General features: G+C 45.3%; 1 protein-coding gene across 1 annotated transcript in view; it reads right to left on the bottom strand.

Moving 5' to 3' along the window:
- Positions 1–25,793, bottom strand: part of cwc22 (CWC22 spliceosome associated protein homolog) — a 45,635-nt gene extending 19,842 nt beyond the window's left edge. Inside the window, exons 1-14 of the mRNA XM_080537332.1 lie at positions 25,726–25,793; positions 18,924–19,020; positions 14,720–15,099; positions 14,238–14,293; positions 13,794–13,874; positions 13,168–13,434; positions 8,877–9,005; positions 8,417–8,585; positions 8,006–8,059; positions 7,670–7,805; positions 6,606–6,812; positions 2,697–2,759; positions 2,080–2,181; positions 896–980 (exon numbers count right to left, since the gene is read on the bottom strand). Of these exons, the coding sequence (XP_080393458.1) occupies positions 896–980; positions 2,080–2,181; positions 2,697–2,759; positions 6,606–6,812; positions 7,670–7,805; positions 8,006–8,059; positions 8,417–8,585; positions 8,877–9,005; positions 13,168–13,434; positions 13,794–13,874; positions 14,238–14,293; positions 14,720–15,099; positions 18,924–19,020; positions 25,726–25,788 (1,889 nt within the window). The 5' untranslated portion in view covers positions 25,789–25,793. The remainder of the gene's footprint in view (positions 1–895; positions 981–2,079; positions 2,182–2,696; positions 2,760–6,605; positions 6,813–7,669; positions 7,806–8,005; positions 8,060–8,416; positions 8,586–8,876; positions 9,006–13,167; positions 13,435–13,793; positions 13,875–14,237; positions 14,294–14,719; positions 15,100–18,923; positions 19,021–25,725) is intronic.
- Positions 25,794–27,019: the final 1,226 nt, after the last annotated feature.

The following is a 27,019-nucleotide window of genomic DNA, read 5'->3' as shown; positions in this document are numbered from 1 at the left end:
TACAGCTAATACTTTGATATTAACGCGTCAGAAAAACCCCATAAGTGATAACAGATACAAAAGATGAACACTCTACGCACGTATACAAACACAGGACTCTCGGTCTGAAAGGTTAAGGAGGGATCATTAGCACAAACAAAAAGAGTGTTTTATCCCAGAGGTACTCGAGGGTGGAAGGGAAGCATCCAACATCGTTACCGACCGGCCAGCGAGTGGCTGGTCTGGGCCCTCAGGCAGCGGCTCTACCAGATAACGGATCTGCACTCTACTACGGTTCTGTCTACATCAGCAGGGAAAAGACCGGCTTCGGAGGAGGATCTAGGAAGAGTATACACCACAATAGCTGCCCTCGTCTCCAAGAGGGAGAGTGGAAAACAAATTACTAGCCGGCTGGCTGGCTGGAAGACGACGCTACTGAAGCATTTCACATCCGAGTAGGTTCTCTCTCTGGTGGGAATAAGAGTGGACCAGAGGCTGAGTATGAATACTTCACTTGCTACTGATGTCGTTGTCCCAACCCCCAAGTCATCGACTGCAGTAGATTTACTAGATTAACTACAGCCATGTTTACTCTGCCTCTGAGCTCAGAACATAGTCAATTCCAGACCCCAAAATATCTTGAAACGAAGAGAGAGAGGTCTGTGTATCCAAGTTCTTCAAATATAGCTTTTAATAGACTTGGTCTCCATCTCTCTCTGCCTTTTGATGTGTTGTGGCTTCAGCCATCTGCGTTGGCTTTTTTAAAATTAAAAACCCCAGAGGGGAAGCCGCCCCCCCCCCCCCCCCTGGATTTTGGGCACCTGTCCCTTTGGATTGGCAGCTCCGGTGGACTCGGAGCAGAAACGATTAGGGCGTGCGCTCCCGTGTTAGCGGTTTTAGCGTGTCGTGTACCAACCTCGACTGGATGGCTAGATAGATGAGTCGTCGGAACGCCACGAGGTTCACTTCCGTCTGGTCGATGATGGTGAGTTTCTCTTGTTCTGTGAAAGAAAAAGAAAAAAGGAATATTGAAAACAGTCAATGGGGGTGAGTGTGGGCCCGGGTGTTTGTCCTTGTCTGGAGACGGGCTGGTCTGACGGCGTGTCGCTGCTGACGGAAGAGTTGTTGTCTCTGTTGTTCACCTGCTGTCTGCCGCGGCCCCCTCGCTGAGATCATTAACTATCAGCTGAGGACAACGGCGCCCACACACACACACACACACACACACACACACACACACACACACAAACCGTAGGATGTTCTCTGCATACCATTCACACACTTTTCCCTCTCGCCAAACACCAACACACGCGTGCACGTCATAGAGATGCTCCTGTATTAGATACCTCCCTACCCAGACTGCTAGTCCTACAGGGTCAAGGCGGGTGGCGTGATGTGTCATAAACAGAACAGTGTGAGAGGCGGGTCCGGGATGGGGAGCAGGGAGAGGTAGAGGTGTGACTGAGAGACCCGTAACAGCGTCCACTGGGAACTGGGAAACTGTCACCTGTCGTCAGGGAGAGAACCGTACTAGCTAAAAGGTCTCAGGCTGAGAAGTCTTCCCTCGCTGTCTTCTCTCATTTCATGCCTCTTTCTTCAACGTGCATTAGTGGCTCCTCCCCTCGGACCTCCTCCTCCTCCTCCGGGTTTTGAGGCGACAGGCGTGTTTGGCCTTGGTACGCCCCCCCCCCCTGCTTGTTAATGGTCTTGGTACGATAACCTCGGGGACCAATGAGGAGACGGCATGCCCCTGTCTGAGACGCCGCTGTCCCTGAGTGCCCCCTCTCACAAGACGCACGCGCGCGCACACACACACACACACACACACACACACACGCTATGAACCCTATATCCAAGTGTTTCTATTCTCGTCACTGCTCAACATTCCTGAGCAGTGATTCCAGGTGATTCCACGCTAACTGAATCAGGTATAAGTGGCACTGGCAACACTTAGGCGGTAGATTCCATTCCCACTGACTGGGGACCATTAGACAGACATACATACATAGACACTGATACTGAGATATTGGTTAGCCCGTGACAGTTGAGATATCATGGTATGGTGAGCTGCTGTGCTGATGCTGTGCTGATGGTACGCACCATCTCCCCCCTCCGCCTCCTTCTCCTCGTCATCCGAGTCGTCCTCGTCATCACTCCCGCCCACGTCGTCTCCGGAGTCGCTGCTGCCCTCGTCCAGGATCTCTGGTGGTTAGAGACACGGCCGTCAGACACACACACAACAATCCTACATCTGTTTAGACCAATCATAGATCTCTGGTGGTTAAAGACACGCCCGTCAGACAGACATACAACAATCCTACATCTGTTTAGACCAATCATAGATCTTGAAAACAAACAATTAAACCCCCCAAAACGAAATCTGAAATATTAACACTATTTTCAGACGGATGTAAAGCTCCAACATCTTAACACGGCCATTCTGCTTAATCAAAACCACTATCGTTATCACTGAACGTCATAACAACCACTATCGTTATCACTGAACGTCATAACAACCACTATCGTTATCACTGAACGTCATAACAACCACTATCGTTCTCGTAGCGTGGAGCAGACTTGCAGACTCGGCAATACAGCGCTGTGGTAGCTGCCCGTAACACGCTAGGCTAATCACCTCCACTACATTACAAAGGCAGTAATAGGTCCTGCTTGGTGGGCCTTAAGCAGTTAATGGCCTGTGTGGTCTATCAACTTACCCCTCTTAATTGTTTTGTACTTCTCTTCATTCTCGAGGAAGTCGGGATCCATCTTGAAGACGTCTGCAGAAACCCAAAAAAGTGTTAAAAGTATTTTCATTTAATAGAGACCATTTATTTGCGCTTACACATTTTTTACAGCGATCAAGCCGCTTCAAATAAGATAATCCGAGGCGAGCGGCCGTTAAAAACACACACCCTGACTGTGTGTGAGGCGTAATTCATAAACTGAAAGCTTTTAATGCGATGATGGCCTCTCTCTCACCCTGAAGGGACGCTTGGTGTAAGAGTTTTCAATTAGAGCCGTTTGTATACGCGATGCTTATCCGCAAATTGAACAAACACATAAATAAGATACTGACATAATGCTTAACGCAGAGAATCTAACACCCCATTACTTCTGCTGAGCTGAGATTTGTCTAGTATGGGAGACAGACCCACACTGGGATAGCCGCAGAGGAAAAAGTCAGTATCCCCACTGTGCTGTCAGTTAGGATAATAGGCCCTTAACCTTTAGAGACCTGGAGGGGAGAAGTGTCTGTGTCTGTGTGTGAGTGTGTGTGTGTGTGTGTGTGTGTGTGTGTGAGAGTGGGCTGGGAGGGGGGTGTTAGCAGGTGATTTGAGAGAGTGATTGAACAGGGTATTTTATCCTCTCTATCCCGCGGGCCTAGCTTTAAATCGACATAAGAATGATCCAGGGTCTTTTTTGCGACCTGGCAGATAGATTTGAAGAGTGTATAGGAATTAAGCTAGCTTGATCATGACGCTGGATAGCAAAAAAGATATATCATTCTGACCCGGATTTAAAGTTTTGAAATACTGGGCTCTGGTGATTGAACCATGTCACCGGCCACAATCACAGGGATGTCTGAGGTACTATCTCCTGTAGTCTAGGACCAGGGATGCAAACACAACTATGGTGAAAAAAGAGAGAACTACCCGAAGTCGTTGCGGACAGGAGGGGCGGTTCGGCGGGGGCTAGTGTTATAAAAAGTGGTTATGACTTAAATCAATTGTTTGCTCTGAAGAAGCTCCTCTCACAAAACCATTAAGTCAATGTTGTTGGCTACTCTTCTCTACACTCACAAACCCACCTCTGCATTGGATATGCTGCAGTTTAGGTGCAGCACTTTGCCTGATCTTCTCAGCTGCTTGGTTGCTGGGAGTGGGGTCTCCTTTCTGAGGAGCTGTTTCACACTTTGTGTTGTTATGATAGTGGTCACCATATATTATATGTTTTGCATATGTATATAACATATATGATATATTATGATAGTGGTCTGTGGAGCTCTGTCTGACAGTGTGATATGCACGCCCTTTTCTCCATAATTAATCTATTTTCTGCATAATACATAATTAATCTAGCATGTCCTTTTTTATAAATAAAAAACATCTTCTTTAAGTCAGACAGTGGGAACTTATGGTTCACAAAAAATTGGGACAGCGGCTGGTGAAAGGGGGAACAAGCCACCAATCAAAATGTTCAGACTTTTAATTTGAAAACGGAAATACATTTCAACATTGTTGAAAATCACATCACACTCGCTAGTCAAGCCAAACTATTGCAATGCATTGGATTCGCTGAGTAATCACCACTGCTACCTAGTTAACTATAACACTACTTTACATTGTTAGCAGGCTCACAAAACAAGCTGTATTAGTTGACTAGCGATGTGTCATTGATTTTCAACAACGCTTAGCTCGCACTTTTATTTTGAAATCGCGAAAACAAAAACGGCAAAGTCAATGTCGGAATGAACCTCTTGTTGTTGTTCAGAGAACAGATGCCAAACTACCGACATGTTTGCTGTAATAATATGATTTGGCAGTAGGCAGCCATCAGTCAATAGCTCGTCTCATTCACAGAACAGCATGGGTTGCTTGCACTGTTTGATCGCGTATTTAGAGCTGACTACAGAGATGGTGAACTTTAGCACTAGCTAACACTAGCTATCTATTTACCGTAGCTTGGTTCCGTTCAGCTAAATATACAGCTCGTTGGTGGACACAGCCTAAGTTAACTTATCTAGCCAGCTAGCTAACGCTATAACGCTGAACTGCTCGAACCTGCTGAAAACCTTGAGGTCCAGTTAAGTTAACGTAGCTAAGCTAGCTAGCCTAATAGAAACGTTAATATAGACTCGGTGTAGAAGCTGCTCTGACACGGAATACAATAATGTTAGCAAAACAAACTACAGAGCTAGTATTGACGGTCCAATCAAACTGCACGCAACGAAGTGACGTTTCCAATTAACTGCAGGTCCTGACCCCTGACGCGCAATCCATTCAGACTGTATGAATACCGTATTTTCCGCACTATAAGGCGCACTTAAAAGTAAAAAAAAAAAAAAAAAACGACAGTGCGCCTTATAATCCGGAGCGCCTTATATATGGATCAAAATGTAAAAATTACATGACCAATAAAAACAATTTAATAATAATAAAATGTTTCAGTACGACTGGTAAACTACAAAGCCGCACCGCTTGCAGCATTACGGTAATCAGTAAACACCGGTGTTGTGCTTACTCACAGTCCCACACCACAAGACCCCAAGTAAAGAAGACTAAACAGAGTTTCCGAGGGAACAAAGTGAGATTCTTGGTGCTTTCAACTTGAAGTTTTAAAGTACCCACTCGATATAATAAACAACAGTTTAACGATCACTAAACACTTATCATTTGTGTATTGGATTCATTATTCTCGTTTGCCGGAGGCTACCGTTAAGGGAGGGTTGATTTGTAAACATACTTTCGTTTTAGCTCGTGTTCAAAAGCAAGAACTGTGTGTTCATCTAGTTATGTGTAGTTATGTGTTTTTAGCATGTCGATGTTCTCCCAGTATGTTGTCATGTTATTAAAATACAGTTTAGACCTTCGTAGCGATGTGTTTTGTTAGCTGTTAGCCGCTAGCAGCGTTTGTTGTGGTTTGGTCAGAGTCACTTTTCTCCCATTCAGTGTTTGAGATGAACCAACATTCAAATACGCCTGTCGTGTTCAATCTTTCTCTGATTTGAATGTATGACACATCATTTGAAAGCTTACAATCTGTAGTTTAAGCATGTGTAAAAACTGAAAAAGTACGTTGCACATTTCACCAGGAGCTGTCACATATTGGTTGTTGGTTATAATTGTATAGCCTATTGGTTGTTTTCTGGTGTTGTTTTGCTCTGTTTGTAGTCTACTTGATGTATTTTTATCAGCTGTTAAATCACCACAGCGGTTAATCCACTAATAGAGATAATAGCAGATTGAAAATGCTTGTAGCTAACTACTCTATATCTCGTGGTTGCAGCTATTGCTATTCACGCGAGTCAGCTGTGAATCACCGCAGGTCCTTGACGCTTGTTGCAAAAATGGATGACGAACGGCTGATACTTGAGGTGGAAAAATATATATTTTTGACAGTGGAGCAGGTAGAACGTTGATGGTGACAACGCTCAGGTGGAGCTTGGACAACGGGAAGTTGACACAACACCGATGGAGAGGTGACGCAACGCAGTAGGTGGAGCTTGGGCGTAACGCAACCCCAGTCAAACGTTTGACTGCAGTATCTATTCTATGCGCCTTATAATCCGGTGCGCCTTATAATCCGGTGCGCCCTGTATATGAAAACAGTTCTAAAATAGGCCATTCATTGAAGGTGCGCCTTATAATCCGGTGCGCCTTATAGTGCGGAAAATACGGTACTTAAGGAGATTCATGAAGCGGGCGAGTTGTTGTACTATAGGTGAACTCTGCGATTGGCTAGTTAGGTCTGAGGCGGCAGTTGTACTGTAGGTGAACTCTGGGCGCCTAGTTAGACCTTACACTCTGCGCTGTGGTTGTCTGGTGAGGTCTTAAGAGGAGAGGGAGTACAAGCTCTGTGATTGACTAGTTCTGCCTGCGGTGGACGGGTGTTCGGTGGCTTACTCAGGACGTCCTCCTGGTTGTATTCGTCCTCTAGGGGGAGCATGTGGGTGAACTGGTCCTCCTCCTCCACCAGGTCCAGACCCTCGGGGATGATGGGGTGGTCCTTGAAGCCGTCCTTCCGGATGGCGAACATCACCTCGATCATGTACTGCACGCGCTTGTCGATCTCCGACTCGTGGAGGATGTTACGCAGGCGCTCGAAGATGGCTAGAACATAAACAGAGAAAAAAAAGTGAGTGGATGTCTGACATTTACAGTTTCTATATATATATATATATATAAATAAATAAAAAAGACAAAAGTGAAATGTGTCAAAGACAGGAGCTGGTGTGAAATGTGAATGCGTGGTGTGTAATGTGAATGTGTGGTGTGTAATGTGAATGTGTGGTGTGTAATATGAATGTGTGGTGTGTAATATGAATGTGTGGTGTGAAATGTGAATGCGTGGTGTGTAATGTGAATGTGTGGTGTGTAATATGAATGCGTGGTGTGTAATATGAATGCGTGGTGTGTAATGTGAATGTGTGGTGTGTAATATGAATGCGTGGTGTGTAATATGAATGCGTGGTGTGTAATATGAATGCGTGGTGTGTAATAAGAAAGTGTGGTGTGTATGTGAATGCGTGGTGTGTAATATGAATGCGTGGTGTGTAATATGAATGTGTGGTGTGTAATATGAATGCGTGGTGTGTAATATGAATGTGTGGTGTGTAATATGAATGTGTGGTGTGTAATATGAATGTGTGGTGTGTAATGTGAATGCGTGGTGTGTAATGTGAATGCGTGGTGTGTAATATGAATGTGTGGTGTGTAATATGAATGTGTGGTGTGTAATGTGAATGTGTGGTGTGTAATATGAATGTGTGGTGTGTAATGTGAATGTGTGGTGTGTAATATGAATGTGTGGTGTGTAATATGAATGTGTGGTGTGTAATGTGAATGTGTGGTGTGTAATATGAATGTGTGGTGTGTAATATGAATGTGTGGTGTGTATGTGAATGTGTGGTGTGTAATATGAATGTGTGGTGTGTATGTGAATGCGTGGTGTGTAATGTGTCCTGTACCGTTGATGCCCCTGGGGGAGACCTCGGTGAGTTTGAGGCCACACTCCTTCAGGAAGCTGATGGTGACCTCCACACTGTCATCTGTGGGTCGCTCCAGGAGCAGGGTCAACATCTCCAGACACAGCACCTCATGGGCCTGGGAGAGAGGGAGGGAGGGGAAGGACAGAAGGAGGGAAGGAGGTAATGAGGAGGGGAAGGAGGGGGGGAAGTAATGAGGAAGGGAAGGAGGAAGGAAACGAGAGGAGGTTGTGTAAGCGGAGCGATAATAAGGAACATGCATGCCCCCGGTGGTGGCTCAGAGCAACTGCAGGTTCATAACGGAAGACAAAGACTCACCACGTTCTGGTTGATGAGGTGTGCCACGAACTTGGAGGCCGTGAGACATTGTGGCTGGACAAACAAACAATACAGACATGTGAACAACAACATTCTCCTTCATTCACATGGTCTGAAATTATACAAGACAGCTGTGGTGAGAGAGAGAGGGAGAGAGAGAGAGGGAGAGGGAGAGAGAGGAAGAGAGAGAGAGAGAGAGGGAGAGAGAGAGCGAGAGAGGGAGAGAGAGGGAGAGAGAGGGAGAGAGAGGGAGAGAGGGGGAGGGAGGGAGAGAGAGAGAGAGAGAGGGAGGGAGAGAGAGAGGGCGAGGGAGGGAGGGAGAGAGAGAGGGCGAGGGAGAGAGAGAGAGAGAGAGAGAGAGAGGGAGAGCAAACGAATGGGAGGGAGAGAGAGTGAGAGAGAGACGGTCACCTTGTCGTTCCTCCTGTAGCCCTTGCGGAAGTTGAGGATGAGCCTTTTGAGGATGAGCTCCCCGATCTGGGGGAACTTGGAGTTGATGATGGCCATCACCGCGGCGTAGACGTGGGTGAAGATGGGCGAGGCACTCTGGGCCGTCAGGATAGACCTGGCCAGGGGGCCTCTGTGGAGCGCGCACACACACACAGAGACGCACACACACAGACGCACACACACACAGACACAGACGCATGCACACACACACACAGACACACACGCAGACACACACACACACACACACACACACACACAGAGAGACACAGAGACGCACACACACACAGACACAGACACAGACACACACACACACACACACACACACACACACAGACAGACATAGACACACACATTAGTGATCTGCAATTGAGTTAAGCTCTGCCTACTACTCTGTCTACGGGGCCTTGGGCCGTTTACCTACCTGCCCCTGACGATGTTCTCCTGCAGCAGCTCCTGGATGACCCAGGCGATGTTGGACACGTTCACCTTGTTGATGAGGCCGTTGATGGACTTCTTCAGGGCCTCCCAGCTCATCCGCTGGTACGCCAGGCTGGAGGTAACACACACAGAGGAAGAGAGGTCTGAGATAGGCTCAGGTTGACTCAGCTTTGACCCAATCAGTCCACGTCGACTCGGGTCAGAACTTCAGAACGGTTGAGATGTTAGCACTGAGAGAGAGTGACAGAATCGTCACGGCAGCGGTGCATTTCTACAGCGCACTCCTCACTGGCGCGGAACGTTAGTTGTTCCGCATTCCGAAGCGATATTTTCAAAATGCCGAGTGTACACCACCTCAACATCTGATCTACCGTATTTTCCGGACTATAAGTCACACTTTTTTTCATAGTTTTACATTACCGTCTACAGCCGCGAGAGGGCGCTCTGGGCTTGTGACAACTATATGCTGCTCCTGTACCACTGAAGAATTAACTGAAACATTAACGGGAGCTTGGTGAACTTGTTTACTGGTAACTTGCTTGTTGGACTAGCTGGCTTGTTATGTTAATTTAGCCTATTCAGCCTCCCAGGTATGTTCTTTATGCTATTGTGTAGCTGAATAACTGTTAATGTGGCTTGTTATGTTAATTTAGCCTATTCAGCCTGTTGTTCTGTGTGCAATTGTGTAGTTTAATAACTTGCTTTTCCAGATTAAATGTCTGTTCTTGGTCTTGTCTTGGCCTCATCTACGCCCACATCTAACCAATTGTCGACCCGCTGCTCCCACGTGAGCAGGCCGGGTTCCGACGTGGGAGGTCGACCGTAGATCAAGTCACCCTTATGACTCAAGACATCGAGGATTGCTTTTCGGCAAAAAAGAAGGCCGGGGCCATCTTTATAGACCTGACGGCTGCCTACGATACCGTATGGCATCGCGGCCTCACCTGCAAGCTGCTCCGCCTGCTGCCGGACAGGCACATGGTCAGAATGATCATGGAGCTCATCCGTAACCGCAGCTTTACCCTCACCACCGGTTGCGGACAGCTAAGCAGGCTTCGACGCCTTAAGAACGGCGTCCCTCAGGGATCGGTCCTGGCCCCCCTCCTCTATAATATATACACCTATGACCTGCCCAACACACTCTCGCGGAAGTACGCCTACGCAGAAGACCTCGCAGTGGTGTACTCTGCAGGAAATTGGCAGTCTGTGGAGGGGATTCTGAGCCAGGACATGCAGACACTAGTGGCATACTTCCGGAAATGGAGATTGAAGCTTAGCGAGGCAAAGACGGTGTCGGCTGCCTTCCACCTTAACAACAGGGAGGCTAAACGTGAGCTTAGAGTACACCTAGATGGAACTCCCCTGCCATGTTCCGCTGAGCCAATCTATCTCGGCGTGACATTGGACAGGACGCTCACGTTTCGCCGACACCTCGAGTCACTGCGCAAGAAGTTCGTGTGGCGTTGATGAGGCGACTGGTTGGCTCGGGCTGGGGCGCCGGCGCAAAGACCTTGCGCACGGCAGCCCTAGCCCTCGTCTATTCAACTAGTGAATACTGCGCCCCAGTATGGTGTCGCAGTGCCCACACCCGCCTCATCGATTCGCCTATATAAACGAAGCCTTGCGCATTGTGACAGGATGCCTGCGTCCTACCCCCGTGGACAACCTTCCCATCCTAGCAGGCATCCAGCCCGCAGGCCTCCGCCGCATGGAAGCCACAGCATGTCTTGCCTGCCGGGCCGTGGAGCTTAATAACCATCTGCTCCATGATAGGCTCACTATAACAGCGGAGCCCTCCCGGCGTCTCAAGTCGAGACACCCATTTGTGCCTGCAGCACAGGATCTCAGGCAGCAATGCAGAGATCTCAACATCAGTGCGGCAGGATGGGCGGATTATATGTGGCGCGTGGAGTGGGAGGCAAACACCTCCAAACTCCGCGACCACATCCCAGTCGCCGGCCCTGAGCCCCTCGGGATGGACTTGCCAAGGCTATCCTGGGTGAGGCTCAATCGTCTCCGGACTGGCGTCGGGCGTTTCCGCTCATCAATGCACAGATGGGGCTTGGCCCCAAACGCGTCGTGCGAGTGTGGCGCAGAGGACCAAACCGCAGACCATGTTATCCTGGATTGCCCGGTGTACCACCCACCCAACGGGATGCATGGTCTGTCGGTATTAGATGACGAGACGATGACGTGGCTTCTGGAGGGGTGTCCAGAAATACAGCCCGGGTGAGCCCCTCAACCAGGTCTCGGGGTGGTAAAAGGGTAGCCCCTCGGCCCCGAGCCTGGTGGAGTGGAGAGGAAAACAACTACCCATACGCCGAAGAAGAAGATCAGCAGCACTGGTGCTACATTATGCAGGGGCATATTCTGAATGGGGGCACTCAGAAATATACCATATAGAACAGGCACGCTGTAGATTCTCAATTAGACTAACCTGGAGTGATAACGGTTCATTAAAAACTCCATTCATTACTTTTTCATTCTGAAATGTTCAGTGTAGGGCCTAACCCCAAGTTGCCCCACCTGTCCATCTCCAGCTCACACATTGGTCTCCTCTGAGATCCAGATGCTTATTCTCCTCATCCCTTTCCTGTATCAGTAGCTGCCTCAGGGCTCCAACAGGCCAAGTAAGTCAGGGATCAATCTCCCAAGTATTTCTGGAATCCCTAGAGTCCTCACCTCATAGGCGTCTCCTCAAAAACGCACTGGAGGAGAAGGTCCTTGGGGGGATGAACCTCAGACCTTCTCCTCCAGTGACTTGATTTGACTCGAGAGACTCAACTTGATATCGGGTCTAGGTGATTACAGGAAGGTGAGTGATAACAACCTCTGTGCCCGACAACAAAACTCCACTAGAGAGAGACAATCTAATTTTAAACCCTCGTCACCAAAGACGAGACCCAAATATGATTCTATTGTGCTCTTCATCGATTTCCCCCAACAGAGTCTTAGAATAACCTCAACAACATTTGAGCTTGGTCATATTTCATTCTTTTATAGGAAATGATATGGTTGTATTTCACTCTGATTGCAGTCAGCTCCACCAGTTTTTCTCCCGAGTTAACTTGGTAAAGTCTGACTCTAGATAAATGGCCCTACAAGTCAGCTTAAACAGTTTGGAGGTATGTTATGTTTGTTATCTTGCTGTAGGATGAGCCCTGACCAATTAGGTGTAGACCAGAGGGTATTGCACAGCACTGCAACATTTTGGTTCAGGTCAGTCACTCTGTGAAAGTTGCAGACTCTGGATCTAGCGATAGAGCCCGAGACCATCATGAATCCTCCTCCGTGTTTGACAGTTGGTGTCACACACCGAGGAACAATCCTTTCACTTACTCGACGGCATACAAAAATCCTGCGTGATGAACCGAAGATTTTCCAAGTATGCCCAGGTAAGCCACTCGACCTGTCAAACCTGCAGCTCCAAGTCTTCTCTTCACAGTTGAAACAGAGACTTGCTTACTTCCATCACTGTTAATCTGTGCTTGAAGCTGTTGTCCTGTGAGCCGCCTATCACACAAGCTGTTGACTCAGAAACTTGTCATCTGACTCTGTTGTGGCTTTGGGTCTGCCGTACCTCTTCCTGTCAGTTTCCAAGTGCCTTTTGATGGTGTAGGAAACTGTACTCACTGACACCTTGGCTTTCTTCGCAATTTCTCTAAAGGAAAGACCTACTCTTATAATGTTATAATGGTTTGTCTGTCTTCCTCTGTTAATTGCCTTTTTCCTCGCTATTATGATAGCAATATACTACTTCCTGCAGTGCAATATTGTCCAAATAATGCTTCAGAGGGTGTAGTAACACAGACTGTTCCAACACTACTTTTATACAGACAGAGGGTTTGTCAACAAAAGTTGTGCCACCTGTACAATTTGTTTGAATCGGCTTAATGCTGCAGAAAAGCTGTCAGTTGTTAACCCATCCCTGAAAAATAACTTTTTTATAACTGTGAAATGTACATTCTTTTTCAGTTTTTGGTAACCTAAACTTTGTCTTTCACCTCTGGCAAGTTTACTGCTTACCTTTGTTAAATTTCAGGTCATTCACTGGACTTGGAATGCTTAAATCTCAATAAAAACTGGAAAAGGTGTTCTGAAACATTTGACTGGTAGTGTATACATCATATACTCCCATGTAGTTCATTTTAAGATTTCAACCACATCGTCAGTGGGTATTTCCTTCATTTCCAATGGAAAAAAAAATGAGTCTTCAACCATTTCTTCTAGCCCTAGTTATGATGGATGACTCAGGGATAATGAGATGGTCTCACCTGCTCTTGTCAGTGATCTGAGCCTGCATCATGCGGAGTTTAGCAGGGGGGATGTAGGCTCCTCCGGTACGGGTCAGGATGGGGTCTATTTCCTCCTTCTTCTTCTTCACTGGAGGCTCTTCAGCCATGGGGTCTTTCTGGCCTGGGGAAGGCGACCTCCCCCTCCTCCGGAAGTCTCCATCTCGTTCCCGGCTTGACCGGCGCTCATAGCGGTCCCGGTCCCTCTCCCTCTCGTATCTGTCTCTGTCACGCTCGCGCTCCCTTGACCTGGGAAGGATGTCAATATTATATACACAACATACATAGAAAGAATCACACACTTGAAGGTGAATTATGGACCTTAGATACGTTTCCTTGTATTTCGGGATACTGAATAGTATATTTTGGTCAATACTTCAGTATGTTCCAGATTTTCTTTACCACTGAAGCCACTAGGACTGGTTCAAACTTGGTCCACTACTCCAGATAATGAGTTAAGCAATCCCAGTACTGATGTGGTAGGAACATACCTCTCCCCGAATGGTTCATATTGAAAAGAATTTCCTTGGCACAAGAAGTCTGCACACACCGAAATGTAGGTCTGTAACCTTTAAAAGGACAGTGAATATTCCTTGTTTTTCTCTTACCGGCCATAACGTCCCCTCTCGTAACAGCGATCCCTGTCCTGACTTCTGGAGCGGGAGCGGGATCTGTGGTCATCGTCATCCCTGGAAGAAAAACAACATTGGTGGAATAAGCGGGTTGGGAGGACCTAGGGAATGACAGAAGCCTTAATGCTCAATCCTCCAGATCTACAGAAACCTTTAGAAGACACGGTGAGTGAGGGACGCCGATTTATATCTATCTATCTTCAAATAAAAACAAAACTTAAATGCGCCTCATGCTCCCAAGCGAGTTTATTAAAAAGGAAAATGTTATATATTCAATTTGTGTGTTCTATATCATTCTGTGGTTCTGACTGATTTCTTCATCAGGTCTTCTTTTTATTCAAAGTCTCTGGATGTCCATATGTTATCTTTCTTGTGTATTAAGCCTATATAGCTCTTGTCTAAAGATCTGCATGTACCCACCTGTGGTCTGGTGACTCACTCCGGCGTCTGTTCTTACTCTCATCGTCAGAACCACGCTGAAACAGACACACACACCCACACACACACACAAAAAGTTAGAATCTTCCAGTCAGTGCACAGGTATACACTCAGTGACTGTTTGGCTAAGCCACATTATCCCACATAAACTGGTTTCATTCCCTATTTAACAGCAGCATTCCCACTCTGAGGCGAAATTGCCCGTAGGCACATATCCAAAATCAGCTTATCCTCCCCAAATCCTAACATCATCAGGGAGGAATTATGCAAAACCTATCACAGACCTGTCATAGACAAAACTCTATGGGGTAAACTTCACCATACTCCAGTCCAGTACCCCAACCCCACTGCTTCGCTGGGGCCTGTGCACCATTAAAGCGTTACAAATCCTTCAGATAGAAATGTGTTATGTAGCCTGGTATGTGGACGAGGGAGTCATGTCTGTCCCCCCCCGAGTCCCTCACCCTGACATGCGCCACGTGGCTCCTCATCCTGCGGACCACCCCCTCGTCACTGTCCTCGTCACTGCTGTCGCTGTCAGAGCCGCTGGTCTCCTCCTGGCTGCCGCTGGCCTTGGACGAAGATCCTGGGCTGGCTGCTGGTCTGGGGTCGTCACCACCTGGGCTGGCTGGTCTGTGGCCCTTCTCTCCTGGACTGGCTGGTCTGGGGCCCTTCTCTCCTGGACTGACTGGTCTGGGGCCCTTCTCTCCTGCACTGGCTGGTCTGGGGTCGTCACCTCCTGGACTGGCTGGTCCAGGGCCCTTCTCTCCTGGGCTGGCTGGTCTGGGGCCCTCACCTCCTGGGCTGGCTGCAGGGGTGTCATCCCCCTCTTCTGGAGCATCCACTGCAGGCAGGCAGACAGACACATATGATTACAGCCTAAGTGGCTTTTTACTATGCACGAGTCCTGTTGAAGATAACTTTGCTGTGACCACCACACTTGTACATATCGTTGAACATCGTCCAATCTGCGATGACAAGAAGGCTACGGACAAATACATTCTGTTGTGTAACCTGCCGAGGTGACACCATCTCTATTTTCATCAGTGACATCACCGTGACTACAAGCGTGCGAAACCCCTACAGAAAAAAGGCGACAACCTAAAAAAGACTGCACTTTAGAACACTGAGTGACATTAGGTGAGAGCTGCCTGTGCTGGTGGGCAGCGAACCTGTCCTGTGGAATAATTGATGAGGTGGACTGTGGCCCGCGGAGAGCGCTGTTGGCCTACTGACTCATCACCTGTACTGTGGCCCGCGGAGAGCGCTGTTGGCCTACTGACTCATCACCCGCCACACTAGTCAGGGCCATCAGGGCCGTCTGTTCGCCGGCACATGGAAACAAGACTATAAATAAAGCCCCTGGTTAACTAAGGTGCATTCACGTGATTGTATCACTGTGATTAGGTCAAGATCGGCCTTATGGCCCCAAGTAGCAGATACTTAAACATACCGCTGAGATATTTGTAACGGAAAAAACAACTATACAAATAGGCTACATTCAGAGGACGCAGAGTGCAAACACTGCTCTGCACTTCTGCAATATTCATATGTTACGCAGGTGCACATTTGAGAGCGGAGAATGAACTACTGAGGTGCGATCCCTGAGGTTGAATATCACGAGTAGCACTTTAGCACTTGAACTTTTGTCTGTGCCAACAGTGAGGCACAATTAGAATGAGAATTCGACAGCTGGTGGGGAAACTGAGAATTTGGTAACATTGGTAATCAGCGAGAGGTGCCTAGAGGCAAGTGCAATCACTACTAAATCCGAGCCGAAAGGTCTCCGAACGTTGCAGCATTATCCACTTCAGGCTGCTAGCACACAGCAGCACGCCACTTCTGATGCTGCAGCGTGACCGGCGCAATCGGCACTTTGTGATTTATTTATTAAATAATCTGAACGATTATTCCTTCAGCTTTACTGGTGTGGAGCAGGAGTTGTATGAACAAACTCATCTTCTCAAGTCTAGATGTCATAAAATGTGAGGTGCAAATTAGCTCCTGCTGCTCTCCTAAACATGACAGGTTGATGAAAAGTATGCCAGTAGTTTGTGATGTGTGAAACTCATGGTGTTCCACACTATGAATTATACTAAAGGAGACCTATTAGGCCCTTTTTCCATAAGCTAATGTAGGTCTCTCGGGTCCCCAAAACACGTCATTGAAGATTTTTGCTGACACTCATATTTTAATCTAAAGGCATTTCAGCATGCCTCTAAGCGCCTCTATTTCAGTCTTTTTCTGGATAGGCTGTTTCACGGGTCGGGAAATCATCTGTCGTTCGCTGTGTGGCAGCACGGCGAAAAAACACGCTTCCCTGGGGAATAAAATAAAACAAACAAATATCCCTATATTCCTATATTCTGAAACCATTTAAATGCTAATTATCCGAGTTGCCCTTCGAATGTACGAAAGCACGGCAAGTTCAACACAACGCCCGATGAGACCCCACTCTACGTAGGCGGGGACAGCCAATCTGAAAGGCTTGTTGAATCGCATGTTTTGCGAAATAGGCAGCCCACAAAAAACATAACAAATTGCTTTATTTTAGTTCCTGTGTTAGTCTCATCAGAGACCTAAATGTATAGCACAAGAACTGAAAAAGTGACTTTTTCATGACATGGTACCTTTAACAACAGTGGCAAAACTCAGAAGGACTTCTTAAGCACCATCTTCTAGCCCATCACAAGGGACTGTAGTTAAATATCTTCCTCAATATTATTCAACACTCATACTGACCATGGCCGAGGTACGTATGCAGCAGGAAGAAAATGAGTCAAACATAGGAGACTACCTACATCTTGAAACATTTTTAATGTTTGTGTCAACTGAACACTAGTCCTGGAGTTCAAACTGGGGGATTTTGATGGGGGAGCTTGGGAAAAACTGTGCCATTCCTAACACAAAGGGTTCAGCTAAGTGGATGAAAACGCTCATCATGCACCAGCATCAGAGGCCAAAGAAAGAATAAGGCCCTGGTCCAGAAGCCTGTCGGTACAGCGGGGGCCTATTCTGCGGCCTGGCACATTTCAGATGCCCTTGGGTGGAAAGTCAGGGTGCTGCTGCGTCTGCTCTAACCTCTCCTTCAGAGTTGCACCAGCTCTGCAGGAGGGATGATTGAGAGCTTTATCTAGACACTAACCTAGCCTCACAGAGCCACTGAGGCTGGAAGTGACATTGATGAGGTTGAGAGATCCAGGCTGGGAAGTATCTGATCAGATACACAACAGAGATAAGGACCGTAGCAGGGACTGGGAGAGATCCAAGGCCTTAACAAGGCTGCTAAAAATATATCGGTGCTTTAGACAGGGACTGATTGCTGATGAGTGTTGTACTAAAGGTGTATTTCCAAAGTCTTAGCACTAAAACAAACTCTACAAAGGATTATATACAATTCAATTAGGGATGCCCCGATACAGTTTTTTGCCACGGATAATCTATGAGCAAAATCAGCCGATATACTGCCGATACCGATCAAATAATAGCCTAATAGGCTAATAAAAAAAACTCAAATGAGTGTAGAAGAGACATTTAATATTTAGAGCAGCTGATAAAAAACTGTTTTAAGAGCCTTTTAAAAAATCTCCACAAACCTTTTGATAGACTGGCCGAGTTGTGTCTGTACATTCTGCAATCTAGAATATGTTAGGGTAGAATGATTGAAGGGGCCCATGACGCGTCTCCCTGTAGCTATGATATCACTTATGCTGCGCTGTGACAGCACTATGCGCTTTGAGGTGCATTTCATGTACGAAAGGCGCTATAAAAATAAAGCTTTACTTACTTACACTACATCGTGGACAGCCAGCTGAAGTGTGTGGGCCATACATCCCAGACTTGGTAATCCTGCATCTTGCAATGATTTGAGCATGTTTCGGGCATTATCTCTGAGTATGACGTGCAGACATCTCTATAGTGGTTTGTCTTAGCGGCCGCTTCTCTGCCTTTTTCTTCTCATTCTCCGCGGTCAACTTTTCAAACTGCTGCGCAACGTGATGCAACTTCAATTGCCTTATTATTACTCACAGTACTTCCACACTGTTATGTTTGTATTTCTATTCTAAACTAGCGTAGGTTTAAGCCTTCTTTTTATTTACAAAATGGCAACTTGCCGGTTAGGCTACACAGGTAACAATTTGCATATGTGTGACTACAGCGCATGCTCAACTTTCCCGGTGCATACTGGGAACTGGAGTCCTAATGTTATAAACACATAACACCACACACACCGCTGACATATTAGAGTTTAACAAGCATGCAAGAGTGGCTCGTTTAGGTTAATGAGCAGGCAACAATGAATTGACCCACGTTGTTCGCGTCATTGATCGGTTGTCGTGATCGGCGACTAGAAAGCATTATCGGATTTCCCCGATCACACATTTTTACTGATTATCGGCCGATTCTGATTGCTAGCCGATCGATCGGGGCATCCGTAAATACAATCCCATCAAATCCACCACCTAAACCTCAAGCTCTCTATGGGAGGCAAGATCATATTCAAGCAAGCAAACACACAAACAAACAGAATAAATATATAAAGATATAACATATAACACAATTGCCTCGGGGGTACATTGCGACCTACATGAGAACATGCACCATTAACAGGTGGCAAAACAAGCCTAACCCGAACCCTACTGGAGTAGACGAGTCTGTCAAACTCACCATTGGTCCTCTCCTGTGCCACATCACTCTTGTCTCTCTCTGACGGGCTTTCACTGCCACTCCTTCTGGGCTGGTCCATCACACTGGTGCTGGGGGGCTGAAACAAGAGAGTAGAGGGACCACTGCTTTAAATGGGGGATGTTGGACTCTAACATGGTTGGCTGGTTGCACAAACTTTGGCTGGGGAGACTCGTTGACGTAATCGATTACGGAAACGTAAACTCCCCGTAAACGTGCATCGGCGTTAAGATGTCTGCGCCCGGTCAATGCATGAATTCACGATCATCTAAACTAAAATGTGGGAGTATTTTAGACAGAGACCCAACAATGTGGTGGTCTGTAAGGTCTGCAAATTGGAAATGGCTCATCACAGCAGTACAACTGCTATGGCTCATCACAGCAGTACAACTGTTATGCACGAACACTTGAAGCGGAAGCATCCAGGAGTGCTTTGTCAAGATGGCAGCAAGACAGCACCCTAAGTCCTGTTTACTTTTTGTCCCCACCAATCTAGCATGATATATTAAGATTATAAACACGCGTAAAGTGTTTCTGTTAGTAGTAGTCATTTAAAATATGTTTTTAAAGGTTTCTTCATCGTTAAAAGTAATTTCTGCACCGCTGTTAACGTAACGTTACACCATGCGTTATCTAACATTGTTATTAGGCTGTGTTATATTTTCTGTTTACTTTAACGGCCATTTATGAATTTGAGGTCCAGTATTTTTCAGATCAGACATCTAACAAAAAAAAGATATATTATTATTATTATCATCAATATCATAACACAGCAGTGACGTGGAAATTAGACACATTTTAAAATATGCCATCAGCATATCATTATTCTATTGTGCTTTATGTCTCTTTTTCAGGATGAGGCAAAGGACTTTTTCCACAAAAGGAACGCAAATCCATGCACACCCTAGATGGCTGCACTATTCCTTTTTTCTTGAATTGAACAAGCTCTTGCATTCATTTTATTTTGGAGAGATTTTATGTTGGACTGTAAAACCGAGATTACTGGTTAAGACTGGGCTATTTTTTGTTGCAGAATATTGCCCTAAATTGTAGCCTATACTTTGTTTCTTGTTACATTTGTTTCTTTTTTAAGAGAAGATGATTTAATAAAATACAGAAATATTAATGAGTTAGTTTTTGATATTTATTTTGGGTAAATTAATAGTCATTAATCAAGCTTAAAAAAAAAAGAATAATTGATCAATTACTTGTTAGATGAATTGGATAATCAGGAAAATATAATTGTTAGATGCAGCCCTAATCTTCAACATAGAGTTGCTGTTGAACGGGGGCCATTTAGTGCAACTTGGATTGTTAATCTGTGTTCTGGAATCAGCCCCAAAGTTGCATGATAAATGGCCTCGAAATAAGTGGTAGATCATACTGCCAGCTCATTGAACACCAAAGCAATGTAGAGCAATTCAGATAGCTGAATAAGGCCCTGTCCACACTTTTTTCGAGTTTTTATTCATCACATCATCATGCGCGTAGATTTCTATTATCATGCGCACTGCAGCTGTTTGCTGTTCCCTCCAACGTCATATCCTGGCACCAGTAACTACTATGTTTACAACAGGCAACGGTGGTCGAGGCTACACAAGCGAGGAAAATGGATGTGAACAAAGTGCTTCTAGTTCTTTCACTGTTAACTGGACTTTTAACCTGTTTAGAGATAAATGCACAGTTAATGATGGAGAACATTGAGAGACAGAGGCGTCTGATTGGCCAGCGGGGCTATGGGGTTAAAATTATATCGCGGACTACTGCAGGGCTTAAAGTGGGAAAAAATCCTGTGCCTGAAACTTTTTCTTGGGGAGGGGGGTCACAGTTTGAGATATTGGGAGAGCGGGTACAGAAGACAGCTTCTTGTCTCAATGTTTAAATGCATTAATACTATTTTATAGTCAATACAAAATATATGTCTCAATGTTAAAATGCATTAATACTTTAAATGAATGTGCAACAATACTATGTGCAATATGACAACCCTTGTGTACATAAGGTTCAGATATAGGAAAAGTTAGGATATTTATAGCATAGCATAGAGTACAGCACAGTGTTTTATTGTATAGTATAGTAGTATAGTAGATAGTGTACATAGCCTTTATTTATGTAAACCAGCTCTTTTCCCTTTTTTATTTTACCCTTGGACCTCGTGTTTTTAGTCTTTTTCCAAGCACCAGGGGAGCCCCCCCTCCTAAATTTCGTTGTATGGTACCTGTACTGTATTACAGTTTTTCTCAATTGCTAAAACACATTTCACAAAACTTTCCTCCATTTTCCCAAAACTCTAAACACAACACACTTTTCTAAAGCTACATAAGCAAAACCACACCTTCTCTCTTCAAAACTCAAACTCAAACCCTACCCCTAATCCTAACCTTACTGTAACCCTAGCACCTAACCCTAACCCTAGTTTTCCCACATGTATGATAGTCATGCATAAAAATAAATCTGCGCTCCCTGTCTAACGTTATATCTAACATTACATATTTTACATTACAGTAAGGCTGATTTTGCATGCTAGTCATGCATTTTTAGATATCTATTTCCCCCCTTTAAATGGCATATGATGTCCGAAATTTTACTAAAGTTCAGCCGCGAAGTTGTTGCACTGTTGTCCTATCGAGTTTTACGTAAATAAAGGTTTGAAAAATGTTACCGTATTCCCACAGGTACCGTAACATGTACAATACTGTACTGTATCACAACTCAATGCAAACACTACAGAGGATCCATTACACACAACAATACTCACTGAAAACAATGTTCAGAGTGTGATGTTTTTTTATTTATTTATGGAACTATACCACACACACACACACACACACACACACCACAATCATTTGCAACAAGTGTCTTACATTTTGAGTCGTTATGTTTAATGAATGAAGCCAGTGTGTTCATTGTGTTAACATTTTGCTGACTATGGCAAGCATTTTGCATCACATGAGCTTTAATTGAGAATTGAGAATTTGACATTTTGAGCAGAGTTTTTTGCAACTTGTGTTTTAGCAAGACAAAATGTGTTTAGATTTATGAGAAAAGGAGGATTGTGTTTTGTGAATTGTGTCTTCATGTGAAATGTGTTTATGGTTTTGGCAAATGGGAGCTAGTTTTATTAAATGTGTTTAGAGAACTGGTCATTTGGTTTAGATAATTGGCTTTTGTGTTTTAGCAATTGGGAAAAACTGTAATGACAATAAAGACCATTCATTCATTCATTCATAATACTGTTTTATACTTAATAAAATAAAAATAAAAATAGATGTCTTTAAAAAGGCCAAACTGATTGCATCACTTATTAAGCCACTATCACTATAACAATACAGAATAAAATATATACATGTCTTTAAAAGAACAAACTGATTACTTATTAAGCCACTATCACTTATATTCTCCTTCTTGGCACCACGTCCCATAAGGCTTCCCGTCACTACTCAGGGGTTTTCCTGGCTCAAAATGAGGCGGAGGTGGTACCAGTGGTGTTTGACATCGGGGGGGACCCATGAAGCAGGGCTGTCTGGGGGTCCTTAAACGAGCATCAAACACTTAATTTCTTGCATTCTGGTGAATTGATATGCACCAATTTGTGCCCTTTTGCCATCAATTTATGATGGAAATGTCATTATATATGTAAAGGAAAAACAATATTCAGGCACCAGATGGCCATTCAAAATATAATGTAATATAATGCAATATAAGGCTCTCAGGCATTCTGTACTTTCAAATATGTATTCTCCTTGAGCAGTCAACATCAACTATCAGCTGTTTCGCTAGCAAACACGAAAGCTAAGTTATTTGTGAAACAGCGCCCCCGCCACCACGTCGGCGCAATGCCGCAATTGCAGTTTTTTTTTTTTTTATTATTCTCCCGCGCCGGAAATCCGGCACTGTGCCGGAGTACTTTAAGCCCTGCTACTGGTGTGGAATGCTCAATGACAGCGTTTATATTGCGTTCATGCGTATGCATAGATAGACCTTTTTATAAACATGCTGGTGTGGACGGTAATATTTTTGTATACGAAAAACGTTTATCAAAAAAACATATTGGTGTGGACGTAGGCTCAGACTACTGAGAACAGGTAGGTCGATGTGCACTGCCTGACATTGTTACAGGGAAATAGGCATCAGACACAGGTAAAGAGCTTGAGCTGGCACAAGCAGCACAACACGATTTCCCACCACAGCCAAAAACACACCAAACAACTTGGCAAGTGCCATATAGACAGATACACAGGCAATGCTCCCAGCCAGCCACACACAGCTGCCTCTGGTTCAGCTTCTATCATGAATGTGCAACAATACTATGTGCAATATGACAACCCTTGTGTACATAAGTTTCAGATATAGGAAACGTTAGGATATTTATAGCATAGCATAGAGTACAGCACAGTGTTTTATTGTATAGTATAGTAGTATAGTAGATAGTGTACAGTGTTTCCTCCAGGAATTTTTACAATGGTGGCGGGTAGTGCTGACCGCACGCGCGCAGCGCGCTCGCGATTTTTTCGCGTGCACGCGCTCAAAACAACGACGTAATTTCAGCCAAAACTCGAGGATGGCCCAAACAAATTAAATGTTTTCCTGTACTTCTCCCGTGTGTCTCTTATTGTCTGTGTCTGCATGTTTTTCCAGCATGTAATTCCGTTGTCAATAAAAACAAAAACACTGATCTGACGTTTTTTTTCACAACGTTATTACTTGTCACTTTAAGCCCAGGAGGGAGTTAGCGATTAGCGATGTTTAGCTTAGCTTAGTTTAACAGAAGTATCTTCACTTTTAACATGACTTCCCGTGGTCGTAGAGGGCTGGTCGACGGCTTAAAATGACCGTGTAGACCTGTAGACCTTATCCAGCTATAGTCTTGTGTTTCTACCCCGGGCATAGCCGGTGTTATTCACGGACAAACACTCCTGTTAGAGTGGTTCTAGTACACTGGACATAGGTAACACATAGAGACTAAGGCTTCTCCTCTCTCTCTCCATCCTACACTACACTACACTACGCATCCTATACTACACTACACTACGCTAGCTCGCGGTGTTCGGGTGACAGCCAGGGCGCGTTCGTAAATACGCTCTGGAAATCTGATCAGCACTCACGGAATGTCTCTTGTCCAATCAAATGACTTGGTCCCTTTATGACGTTGAACCCAGTGTGCGCTCCGGGGCTCTCAGAGCGAATTTACGAACGCAGCCTCAAGTTCAATACTCGCGACACACACGGACTGGTCCAGTTTCAGCGCTTGTGGGTGTGTCTAGCGCTGTGAAGGTCTGAAAAGCGGCCTAAATCTTTTTTTTTTTTTTGGGTTGAGAAATCTGAATGGTGGCGGAGGAAATTCCATCGTGGCGGTCCGCCACGATGAAATGCATGTAGAGGAAACACTGGTGTACATAGCCTTTATTTATGTAAACCAGCTCTTTTCCCTTTTTTATTTTACCCTTGGCTCTCTTGTTTTTAGTCTTTTTCCAAGCACCAGGGGAGCCCCCCCTACTAAATTTCGTTGTATGGTACCTGTACTGTGTTAATGACAATAAAGACCATTCATTCATTCATATCAAAGTCCTATTTGCTCAGCAGCCCTGGCAGGACACCACTTGAGTGTTTTCCCTCACCTGGCTGCACTCATCCCTGATGGAGATGGAGGGGGATGCAGGATGGAAAACATACAACCCTCACTTCATCTATCCAGGCATTGCTCCGCGAGCGACTGAGAGAGTACCTAAATGCTTTTATCTGGACAGATGTGCAATAATACTATGTGCAATATGACAACCCTCGTGCACATAAGGTTCAGAGATAGGAAATGTTAGGATATTTATAGCATAGCATAGAGTACAGCAGTGTTTTATTTGTATAGTATAGTATAGTATAGTGGATAGTGTACATAGCCTTTATTTATGTAAACCAGCTCTTTTCCCTTCTTGTTTTTAGTATTTTTTTTCCAAGCACCAGGGGAGCCCCCCCTCACAAATTCCGTTGTATGGTACCTGTACTATATCAATGACAATAAAGACCATTCATTCATTCATTCATTCATGTAAATATCTCTTATAATTATCTAGCTGACATTAAGTTAGCCTTTGCCTTCCCTCGATGCAAGCTGTTAGCTATAGCTTCTTTCCAACCACGGACCAGAACACCTCCTGTGACTGAGCTGTGTGTCAACACGTTATTTAGAAAGTTGTCTTGTCTCGGATCAACATGATTGAAGTCTTCGACCAACTCATGTCCATTGAGTGACAACACCATCATCTCTCATTAGCTAGCTAGCTAACGCTAACCGTGCCGTAACGATATAAACAGCTGCACTAAGTTGTTAGCTGGGTTACGCATCACTACCTTGCCTACATGTAGCAGACATAAACGGGTTGTGAAGGTTTAGCAAATGACTGTTGTTTCACAGAACGGTGACACCGCTATCTTAGCTACAAATACGCTTCCACCATGGGTGCATTCGTAAACTACGCTCTAGAAATCTGATCAGCACTCATGGAATGCCCCTTGACCAATCAAATGACTTGGTCCCTTTAAGACGTTGAACCCAGTGTGCGCTCCGGCGCTCTCAGAGAGATTTTACGAACGCACCCACACGTGAAGCGCATAATGTTCCATGTGAGAAGCGCGGCGGCTAGGCTACCTAGCTAGCTAGGCTAGGTTAGTTAAACGGCTAAGAAAGCTAGCTATAGATCGCACAAGAAAAACCCAACCCTCAGGAAATACTTATTTCCTCTATGGGCAGTTACATATTGCTGCTTTCATGAGGGTTCAGACCTCTTACCTCTTCTGTAGAAACAGGGGTTAGCCCGACTGCTAAATCGGTGTCGTTTGTCTCGGTCGCCATCTTCGCTGTCCTCTCCCGTGAGTTTTGCTACAAGTACGGATAGTGGGAAGTACCAAAACGCGTTGGTCTGTCGCTAGTTACCAGTTTGTCTGAAAAGCAAAATGCCATCAACATTGTATTGCTGCACAAGAGCATGACACGAGGCATCTATTTATATTTATAAATATAGTCATTGTAAACAAAACTAAAAAGGTTTACATTGTAAACAACTTAAGATTCAAGATTCAAGATTGCTTTATTGTCTGTCACAGAGTGACAGAAATTCTCCTTTGACAGGCTTTGTGTAGTTCATGAATACGTTATCCACATTAAAAACACACATAAGTCACATACATACAATACAAACAGACAGATATAACAGTGTTTATAAAATGTAGTGCCTATTTAAAAAGTCTAGTCATTTAAAAATAATAGTAAGAAAAACAGTAAACAACTTATAAACAATACGTATTATTATTAACAAATATAACAAATTAACCTTTAGTTTTGGAGGATAGTAACGTTTTCTGACAGTTCCCTCTGAGGTGCACTGAAATGATTGACTTCTTCTTCTGTCATATGTCCTTAGACCTTCAGCTCTGTTGCAGCAAGCCAGTGCAGGTCAATTATACCACAATCGCCATTCGGTGGCCGGTATTTGGGGCAGCTGATGATGACATGCTCCACAGTCTGTAATGGATCCCCGCATTCGCAGTGGGTACTGTCTGTGAGGCCCCACTTCCGCATTGCTGCACCGTAGCGTCCCACACCTGACCTGAGGCGGTTGAGGGTTGTCCACTGCTTACGTAGATTATCTGTGGGGTATTTGATGTAGTGGTGAAGCCTAGATGGTTCTGCTGCCTTCCACTGGTCCCTCCATCTTGCCTTGACCCAGGAAGCCTTGGAGGTGTCTACTGTTGTTGTTCGGAGGAATTCTTGGGCATGTTTGGCAAAGGGGCTTGACAAAGGGACTTGAGACGCATGCGCTGTGGTGTCTACGTGGCGATCTCGTGGAGGAGGTGGGATTCACTCATCTGTGCCTTCCGAGCGAGGGCCAGCGTGGCTGCTTCTCGTCTGACCTCTGCTGGAGCAGTTCCAGCGAGGACAGTTAGACGGTTTGTTGGAGTGGCTCTTAGACATCCGGAGACAGTCCGTAAGGCGGTGTTGAGGGCGGTGTCCAGCTTCTTGGCATGGGGGCTATGGCTCCAGACCGGGGCACAGTACTCAATGGTGGGGAACACCAGCGCCTCGG

Source organism: Nansenia antarctica (assembly GCF_963989245.1).
Source record: "Nansenia antarctica genome assembly, chromosome: 7".
In the NCBI taxonomy this organism is placed as follows: Eukaryota; Metazoa; Chordata; class Actinopteri; order Argentiniformes; family Microstomatidae; genus Nansenia; species Nansenia antarctica.
The sequence above is the reverse complement of the archived record's forward strand: the minus strand, read 5'-3'. Positions and strand labels throughout refer to the sequence as shown.